Below are 11,124 nucleotides of genomic sequence, written 5' to 3'. Positions count from 1 at the left end.
TTATCAAATCATCATCATGTATTTATTATACTTTATTATCCTCCAAAAACGAGAAAAAAAGAAGATTAATAAAATCGGATTATGAATAGGCCATTTTGTAGTTATAATAAAGTTCCGCAGAAAAACACGAACAAAATATAATGTTTTCACTTATAAAAAAAACAAAAAAAAAACCGGTTAAATTCAACAAAAAACCCATTGGCTGGCAGTCAATTTTAAAATCAAACTTATCAATCATATTTTACTGTATCCTACACCACATTTTCATTAAGCATGTTTTATAGCTTTGGTATGTTATTTAATAAGAAATAAGTCAAACAAAAACTGTCTTTATATAGTACTTATACCTATATGGAAGCCTGTACATGTACGTTGAACGCTGGTAAAGTTTTAATTCAAAAAGTTTTATAAGGACGAAAACTTACCTTCTTTTGCATCTATTTCTTGAAGAACACGTAGGTATTCATCCTCGTCTATAAAAGTTTTCAAATCATTCCCATCATACTTCAATAATTCTGCTAAATATCTTACTATTTCTTTGTTAACATACATACTCCAGAAACGCTTTAGGTTGTTTGCATCGTTTACAGTAAGGTAGAATATTATTGAACTGCCTCGCCAATACCGTACATTCATGCCAAACGTATGAGTAAAGTATTCTTTAATGGCAGACAGCTTTTGCATGCATCTGTTATATACATCTATACCAATAACTTCCAATCCGAAAGCTTCATAAAATGAAAAAAAAAATTTAAAAAAATCAACCTGTGGTTATACCTTCCGTCTTTTAGACTAATAATACGTTGGAAACAGCTAACAACATAATTCAAATACAGTTCTATAGTCAAATGACATCATCACAAATGAGATAATTGTAATATATTCATATTAGCAATTTAAGGACTAAATTAGAGACCAATAAAGGAGTTCTACAAGCCTGGCTGAACATTAGCGCATGGTCTGATTTCTTAGTGAAATACTTAGTGTTATCATTCATTCCCAGAGCACAATATATAACAATAATGACATCATTTTTTTTTTATGCTTCAACCAAGCTGGCTTACATCTCGCATAGATGCTATAATTATTTTATTTCTGTCTTAATTAACTGACTGAATGTATATTTCATGATAATGTTATTAAAAGTGTCTTTACTATAGTCCAATTGCATTCTCATTACGTTGTAATTAAGTCATCAACCACGTACAATTAAGCTCCCATATTTTATTGTTGATGGTCCTTTTCATCTTGTATTAGGTTTTTTTTATTCTGTGCTTTATCTTTACAATTGGATAAATATAATAGGTGAAATTAAATTACCTTGTGGATTTACTTTCAATTTATGTATTTCAGTTAAAATATCCTCACATAACAGGTCCTCGTCATCACTATCATAAAGTATTCGTCTTTTCCGTTTTTTTGGCAACGAGTCGCCATCATTAATAGGAACTGGTATCAAACCGGCACCCTTGCTGGTGCATACGTCCACTGAAATATGTTTTTCTTCATTATGCTCTCTGGCAATGACATACCTACAGTGTGTTTTTCCTATAATGTAGCCTTTCTGACCTCTTTTATTCAGTTTGTTGTATATTTTTTTCTCCCATTTAAGATACGCAGTCACTATAAAGACATCACATGCTGCAAACAATAATATTTTGTCATTTTTTGTGAAAATAAATATTGGTAAGATTCAATATTGAAGATTCAAGAAATTGTATATGTCCACTTTAAAATGGAAATTTGTTTTGCTTGTATCCGATATTATAAAATAGATTATTAATATTAACATTTTAAATACAGACGCATGCAGCTATAAATAACAAATTGAAAAATTCGCGCTCTGTCATGACAACAAAACAAAGCAACAATACATCAAATTGGAAATGGTAATGTTAAAATACTATCAAAATGTTAAAATGCTATTAAAAAGCTATTAAAAGCGCCATAGGCTCTGTAGAATACTGTTAAAACGATTAAAATCTAAAATAAAAAATTGCAACAATTATTTATCGAAGAACTTTAGAATTGTACATAATTAATACTATTTGCAACAAAGGGCTTCTTGTTCTACATAGATTGATTTTAGTGGGTCTTAGTCTAATGCCAGATCTATTAAAATGGTAACAGTAATGTAGCGGGTGCGTAGGATCTTTCATATAATATTTTCAACTTTTCTTAAGATACACTTCTCATAAATCCGTGAACAAAAAGGGTAAAAAGTGATAAATAATTATGATAATGGCACGAGCAGATGATATTAATCAGAAGTATTTAAAACAACTATATTACTATCCTAATTAGGGTAAACTTTTATTTGAAATATGCAAAATACACATTAAAATGATTTAAACTTTATTTATATATCTTTTATGTAATACATGTGAAATATAAGTATAATTATTACTATGTTTATCATTAATACTGAATTATGAACAACAATAATTATATCCTTATATAACTGCTATGTAAAGATAAAATAGCCTCATCAGAAGGCACACACTTAAAAGGCGACCATGGAATATAATCCGTTGTCATCATCATTATTACTTCAAATTATATTGTGTTACACAAATCACCTTTTTCTGATTCATTGTGATTGCAAGCTGTTGAAGTACAAGCACCGTCATCATAGTCTTTATCAGTAGTATCTATTAAATTATAATAGTTGCAAAATGTTAGCATTTGCAAATGTGCAGGCATATTATACTTTGTATATCCACATATTGTAGGATTAAGGATTAAGTTGGATTATCGAGTTATTTCATTAGTTTAACTACAATTAATTGTGGTTATTGTAAATGATAACAAAATGTTTCGGTGGGGAAGAATGTGCAGTCTTATACGCCTTATACGGAAAACATGTACCTATTGTAAATCTAAATCAGAATGTATAATTATGTACATTATTTATTTCATTCGAGAAGATTAGGGGTTATGCCGTTGAACTGGAATCGCAAGAGAGCGATTATGTGAGAAGGGTTTTGCTTTACACATGTGTAATAACTGTATAAAGTCTGCACTGGACCAGCAGCATTGTGGTCATCAATTATCAACCGCCGCCCTCGACAAAAAACATATAGTTTATTGTCATCTACAATTCTACATCACCCATTTGCCACACATTCGGCTTGGTCTGTTTTAAAGTGCACGTACACGTTAGTTTCCCATAAAAAACAATTGAAACTTTATACTACTTAATTCAAAATGTTTAACCTGAGTTCACTTCTTCATCGGACTCTTTTACCGTCTTCCTTTTTCCAGTTCCTTTTGGAGCAGCTGCCATAATAAATTAAATTTAGTAAAGACAATTTAGCCTACAAGCTGAATTTACCTACGTGTGTATACAAAATACAAAACACACTGTTTAAAGTTTAGCCTAATACAGTTTTTGAATAATCATGATGACTTCAATCAAGTCCGTATATAATTCTTTTTCTAACATGATATATTTCAAATAATCCGTACCATGCCCTTTTCAAACCTGCCACAAAAATGTATGAACAAAACAAAATTCATGAAACAATCCGTAACAGAATGAAGAGTTTCGATAAAAATCTTCAGTTTCTCTCGATGTCAACACTTTAATATTTGGCAATTTTGTTGTTATCTATATATAAATTTACGTAAGGGCAAAAATCGGTAAATCGCGCGTTATTTCTAGAATGTTTACTCGATGGTAAAGAATCTCGGTACTGATTTTGACCACCTGATGTAACCCTGTTTACTAATTAAATTTAGTTAGATAATTAGTTGTTGAAAACGAATTTAGGTTCAACGATTTGCCCCAAATAGGGGTGTTTCCGATCGTGGTATACACTGTCTAATGGATGTCCTCTTGAAAAATACCTGCACACAATAATACGAGGATGCTTCGCATAATAGCTGAAAACCGGTTGAACAGCTCGAGTACAGTAACATAATGTTGAAGACAGGCCGATTTTCTTTAAAAAAATACTATTTTGATGTATTGATTTGCGATGAATGGAACATTCCAATCTCTCAGACTTCCAGTTTGTAGGTAAATTTATGAGCCCTTGGTTTAACACAAGTAGGTAAATTTATGGGCCCTTGGAGAATAAACTTAAAACTGAGATATTGACATTTTTGGTCGCCATTTGAATCGAAATTTCCTTACTGTGAATGTGGTTATGTTAGATATATAAACACATAGGCCTATACAAAGAACATGTATTACTGTGACAGTGGGTATAGGCTCTACGGCTGGATATATAAACACATAATATACAAATAAAAACTGTATTACTGACAGTTGCTTCTCAACGTTTGTATAAATTAATAATTACAAAAAAATATAAGCGTCCGTAGTGGTGTATCGTTACATGTACTTTACTATTTCAATCGACTATAACAGGGACAGTTTTAAAAAAGTATTAAATCGTAAATGTTTTACTGTATTTAGTGGTATATTATGGATAGGCCTATAAAACATTTAAAACAATATTTCGTTACTGAGGGGATAAAGAATATATTTAAAGTTTCTCCTTCGGAAGTAGGCCTAATTCCCAGGGTGCTAATTTTAGTTGACTACATAAATCATCGTGTCTATTTATTCGTTTCTGTAAAATGACAATGTACGTCCTGCGGTACGTACATTTGAAATCGCCAGTTTTTTTACGCTGAAATTACTGTGTTTATAGTAAATATAATTATGAAAGTAAACTGATAATAAATATTAGAATAATAACTAGGCAAAACGGTAACATGTGTGTTTCCATAATCCAATGTCAATAAATAAGATTAACGTTTACAAAATGTATATTAAATCTCACCAGGAGTGTATAAGCATAGAGATATCATCACTATAATATCTCTATGGTATAAGCATGGAGTATAGTAACAAAATAATGAAAGCTCTCCGGGAAAACTATATTCGGAGAGAGAGGGCTCACTACTTGATATTAATGTTAAAAGAATACAGGGCGTGCTATTCAATATCTCGTATGGAGGATATTCAGATTTTAAAGTGGAGCTCCACTCAGAAAATTAATATTTTTCTTACATTTCAAATTTCAAAATATCATCCTTCAAACTTCATATTTAAAAAAAAATTGTTTTCCATGTGTACGATTTTTGTACTATACTTTAACTTGGAAAAGAGGGGATAGACCTATATTTGAATAATCCTAAAAAAAATAATTTCTTTCTATTTCTGTTTTTTTCATTGAGTATACATTGCGCAATTTTGCGTAAATAGACACAATATGATTTTTGTAATATGTAATATCGTAATTATTTGTTACTCCATGGTAAAAACTATCATTCTTAAGCACATCCTAATGGTATGACATGATATCACGTTTATTAACATCAATGTTTACCTCCTTTCCTCTTCTGTTTTGCAGCAGAGACTTGCCTGCTATCATCAGAGTGCCCTGAAATTAGAAAAGGAAACTATTGAACAAAACAGGAATTTGTATATGTTGTCTAAATTTATGATGATAAAATAAACAAAATATTAAATTAATTATGATATTAAGTATTTTTGGAAATTTGAACGACATTTTAATTGGAAATATAACAATATCTTGTAATAATTAAACGTTTCAACATGGGTTCTCTTCTTTATTGGTTTCTTCTGGGACCTTTTGCCTTTTTTCTTCTTATCATAGTGTTTTATATGCAGTATAATATGTATATTTAAATTTATGCCTTTTTGTATTGAGCTCATTAATTCTTAATTTTCTTCCTTTACAGCAGTGTTCCATCTTTCGGGTAATTGTTTATAATAATTTATATAATATATAGGTTGCTATAAGTAGTACGATATTTATTTTACCATATTTATTTGAATAAACGTCCCGCTTTGAATAAACGCACTCCCTAATCGTTTGGAATAAATTCCACTTCAAATAAACGCCCGAGGCCTTTATTTTTCCATCAATTAAACACACCGCCATATGCATATACACCCAATATTGTATATAGCATATTTATATTTGTAGTGTAATTCATTGACTTCCATGACCTACACTTGACCAAGTATGTTGATACAACGTTTACTGTATTTGACCACATCTTGATATTAATTGGGTTGTATTTTTTTTTCATATTTAGGGAGAATTCTTTTGATTATAGGCCAACATGTTACGATATTACACCCACAAAACAAAATGAAATAAAAAAAAATAGATAAAAAAAACGTCTTCCCTAAACCCCCCCCCCCCCCCCGAACTTCAAGGGACGTTTATTCGAATAAATACGGTAGGTCTAACAATGTGTACAGTTTTAATTTCTCAATGAAAAGCTATGCATGAATACAACGTTAAGAAAGTTACTTACAACAAAATCATAAGGGTTATAATTATTATCTATAGTATGTGTACACTATTTTCATATACAATAGTTCAAGTTTAATTGTAATGAACTTTAGATGTGAAAACAAAATCAGTGTGTTTTCATGAAATATTGGAGCCTAAGATACACAAAATCAGAAATATTAAGGGTATAAGATTATACCATCTTGACTTTTAATCATGTCTTTTTTACTGTCCTTCTCCTGTTTTATTTACAATATGTCATAACAATTCACATACCGTTTTGGGTTTGCAAAAAAATCTGTTTTGCATCTTCGTCAAGAATCATCGCAAAATATTCCATCTTCTCTATGTTGTCTTCCTCTAAATCTTTATTTCCTTCCAGCTTAAATAGCAAATCCCACTTACTGTTAAAATCAGCAGGATTTAGACGATAGTGACCGGGCATCTTTGCTAATAATTCAGTCGTATTTGATTGTAAAGCTTTGAAGAGATTTTTGCGATATTCTGATATTGGTTTCCCTTTTGTAAAATTGTAGTTTCTGTTGTGGTTCTTATGATTTTGTTTAAATGTTTGTATAATCTGTAAAGCATGGTTCTCTTCTGTTACTTTTGCAATATCTATTAACATTTCCACATCTGTACAGGATGCATCATTAGGCTCGTACGAAATATAACCCTTGGTTTGGAGTTCATTGAATAGATCGTGGCCTGTGATCTTTGGTCTGCTTAACAGTGCTCCAGAACAGTGGTCGAATAGAAGAAGTCGTAGCCAAAACAATTTTTCACCTGTATATATTTCACTTATCGCTGCAAGTAATCCCGGAAATTCTAGATCGAATGACATTTTCTGGAATAGTGAGGAAATATTGTACAGCATTGCATTTAATAAGTTACCTATAAAAAATATAAACAATGATTACCCCAACTCCCACACCCCTCCCATATTCACATGCCCAAACCACACCCCATTTAACCTACCATTTTGATCAATTGTTTTAGTTACCATAAAAGCTTAATCCCATCCATTGATTATTATTATATCATTGCAAATTGTGTTGTTTTTTTTAATCGTATAATTATGATGATACATTCACATGTTTAAACGTATTGTTAGGTCTAGCTTTAAGCGTCCCGTGGTATTCTCATGTTGGCAACACATAATCACATCTTGTAGATTTAGACTACATTTCAGATTGAGTTTTACACAAAACTCAGAAAACATACCTAGTATAGAATTAATAATTTAAAAGTTCATAGACAATGCGCACGGTAAGTTGAATCCTGCCTGTTGAATCTTGTCACAATCTCAATCCAACGAATTGTTCAAAATATGTTGTGTAAAACCTATAATGTAAAAACAGTAAAACATTTTGAGATATTTTGGACTTTTGGACAATATTCTGTATTTTGTGGAAACATTCTTGTAAGTTGGAAATCTTTGACTTTGTTGAACTTCAGTTTTAATTCCTATGTGTGTTTGTCTATTATTATTTGTCACGCAAAAAAACAAAACAATTAAACAAACACCAACTAACGAAATGAACCTGTGATATCATGCACGAACGTGCATAAATGTATTTACGTAATTGTAACGAAATTGACAAAAATTCATCTAAATATTATTTTCAGACTAGTTTCAAACGAGCTATGCCTTACTTGTAATGAGAAATGAACCCTTGTCATTTATTGATACCCGACCAGTTTGATAAACAACATAATATGTCTTTATAGTACGTAATGTATGTTGTCTTCCTCTAAATATTTATTTCCTTCCAGTGTAAATACCAAATCCCACTTACTGTTAAAATCAGCAGGATTTAAACGATAGTGACCGGGCATCTTTGCTAATAAATCAGTCGTATTTGATTGTAAAGCTTTGAAGAGATTTAGCGATATTCTGATATTGGTTTCCCTTTTGTAAAATTGTAGTTTTTGTTGTTGTTATTATGGTTTTGTTTAAATGTTTGTATAATCTGTAAAGCATGGTTCTCTTCTGTTACTTTTGCAATATCTACTAACATTTCCACATACAGGATGCATCATTAGGCTCGTACGAAATATAACCCTTGGTTTGGAGTTCATTGAATAGATCGTGGCCTGTGATGTTTTTATAGTACGTCATTTTGAATCGATATGGTACATGTTGCTTTCTTTGCTGTTATTGAACTGTGTATTGTTAGATTAAATCCAATATTACACTTCAATAACAGTAATGAATAAGTGCCATACACTCAGAGCATGGTAAATAAATAATGCTTTGTAACAAAATATATTTTTTTGCATACCCACCTCGATATTAGACGTACTAGTGTGTATAATGAATCTTGTGCGGACTTCTGTTATTCATTTCAATTTATTTTAAAAAGCCTACAAAAATGGACAGATAGATTAAATTAAAAAACAAAAGCAAAACAATAATGCAAAATACAATTCAATGCTTTACAGCACCCTCAATTAATAAGAGTTTCAGATAATTATTGTTATTCAAAGCTATATACAGATCTCATTTCTTTTCACAAAAAGAAACTTTTTCCCCCCTGATTTTGTTTGTATTCAAGACAGGACCAAAATGCAACACAGGTTTTTCTTTTACCTCATTGTGTAATCCTGTATAAAGATGTTGTTAAGTGCAGGATCTCTTTCGAGTACAGTCCTAACATTTACTCCTAACGGTTTCACAGGTGATTGAAATCATTACATTTTACGTCTTTATGATGATATTGCTTATCAGTGATTGACAGGCAGAAATTATAAACTTGCACTTGTACTTGTACTTAATCTTATCTATCAGAGTGTTCTTAATTATTTTACTGCCATTTAAAGTTATTTCGGATTACCACCTGGTTAATATTAATAAGACTGTTTAGATGATTTCATGACGTCATTGGATAAAACGATACCAAAATATATTGCAGAGTCGGTGAAATTAAGGTTACAATCATCGAGGAACCAACATGATGTTGGGATTAATGTATTCTTTCCACAAATGTGTAAGTTTTCTTGTTCGGATCGAATCACAGACCATGTGTGGAAGATACACCTGAATATATAGTTAACGTGGGTTTCTTGTCGGTATTAATTACAGTTATTCTTATTCGACGGTTGTCCGTTTGATTATTTTATAAAACTGAAACCTTTTATTGGTCTGTATAAAAAGACTATCCCATCATGGGGACGACCAACACAATTTTCCTCTAAAATATTCGTTGATGTTTGAGTCCAAAACAATTAAAAGATACACAGAATAGTACTGTATAAGCAAATACAGCATTCGTTAATAATGTTACGACGGCGGTTAAGCCAATTAATTATCCTATTAGTATATTGGAATTTTTGGGGAGTTTAAATTTTAAACAATTGGGATTTGTGTTAAAGGATATTAGTGTGTATGTTCACTACTACAATACTCTACGAATGTACAGCGTAGAATCGGATTTTTTAAAATGAAACTCCACAGAGTGAGTGAGTGGCCGAGCGGTTAAGACAGTGGAACCGTAACCACGAAGCCATAACATCGGCAGGGGTTCGAGGCTCACTCACTCCATGGTTCTGGTGGTAGAACGAGTCTTCTCGGATAAGGACTATAAACCGTAGGTCCAGTGTACACAACTTGCTCGTGTGCACTTTATAGAACCTAGTACATCTTTCGAGACGAGTAGGGGTTACCCCGGTGTATTAGTACATCACAGCCACTGATCACCAACTGGGCCCTCTGGGAGATCAGTCTTTGACTGAAGAGGTCACCCAGTATGAAGATAAAACAGACAAAACAAACACTAATAATAATGCCTGAACCGAATCAACCTCTTTTTAAACAAATATAATACAAATAAAACTCACACTTGTTATAAAAAACTTACTTACCCACTAGACGTTTTGGTTCATTTTCCCGTATGAATTGATTTTTTAGGTCAGATGATGTTTTATAGTAAGGACTTACGTCATTCGGACCCTGGATTCCAAAAAACGGTTAAAAATGCAATCAACCATGTGTGCTTTCACACTCAAAGTTTCATTGTTCATATTATTATTAGGTTATATGCATTATCATCACTTTTCAACTCGAAATTGCGTTATACGAGCACGTCAAAAGTGGGCTACGCACGTATAAGTTAACAAAATGGTGAAAATATGCTAAATTTTAAAATTAATAGAGATCGTCAGAATGCTCGGGAACACATGTCTTTATTATTATGTGAACAAATGTGGTTTATGACATTATATGCAGATCTTTGATCGTGATACCGGCTATTGTATTTGCGTTAGCAAGATCCTATGATATAATATAAATAATTAAAGATTCTGAGAGAATCAATCAATCAATATTTCCTTTAAAAATCATTTATATTTATTTAAATCAATGCATATAACCTATAATTCGTCATAGTTGTTAGTTCCAAGTTGTATGTAAATATGTATGTGTGTATTGTTTTGCTTGTGTTTTTCTACCAAGACAACAATTATAATTATACTATGTATGAATGACTTAATAAATCGAATCTGAATCTAAATCTATATTTACTTTGGTCTATTATTGCACTAAGGTAGATAGTCTATACGACTAAATCGTAAGTCCGAAGTAGTTAAATCATTATTAGTTTCGCCCCTAATCTTCAAAGGTATTTATTTACTTTATATATAATTTATATATTACAATAATTAAAAAAAAAACATGCTTGGTTATTGACCCGGGCAATTGGTAATCTACCCACCAAAGTTAGTGATTTGGTTCGTGAAGCAAACTAACTAAAGCCTGAACAAGCTGGGTTATTTTTCTCTAAGGCAGAAACCATGAATAGACCTAATTCATGAGATTAATTATGACATTATAGGGATCTCTATA

The 11,124-nt window shown here is 31.4% G+C and overlaps 1 protein-coding gene across 1 annotated transcript; it reads right to left on the bottom strand.

Moving 5' to 3' along the window:
- Positions 1 to 1,439: 1,439 nt before the first annotated feature.
- Positions 1,440 to 7,125, bottom strand: LOC140039272 (uncharacterized). The gene is made up of 4 exons (XM_072084877.1): positions 6,558 to 7,125; positions 5,343 to 5,396; positions 1,533 to 1,641; positions 1,440 to 1,488 (listed from the first exon to the last, which is right to left on the bottom strand). The coding sequence occupies exons 1-4, from the start codon at positions 7,123 to 7,125 to the stop codon at positions 1,440 to 1,442; spliced, it is 780 nt and encodes a 259-aa protein (XP_071940978.1).
- Between the last annotated feature and the right edge of the window lie 3,999 nt (positions 7,126 to 11,124).

The sequence above is a fragment of the Antedon mediterranea genome, chromosome 2 (assembly GCF_964355755.1).
Source record: "Antedon mediterranea chromosome 2, ecAntMedi1.1, whole genome shotgun sequence".
NCBI classification, from domain to species: Eukaryota; Metazoa; Echinodermata; class Crinoidea; order Comatulida; family Antedonidae; genus Antedon; species Antedon mediterranea.
Note: the sequence above shows the minus strand (reverse complement) of the source record. Positions and strands in the feature narration are given on the sequence as shown.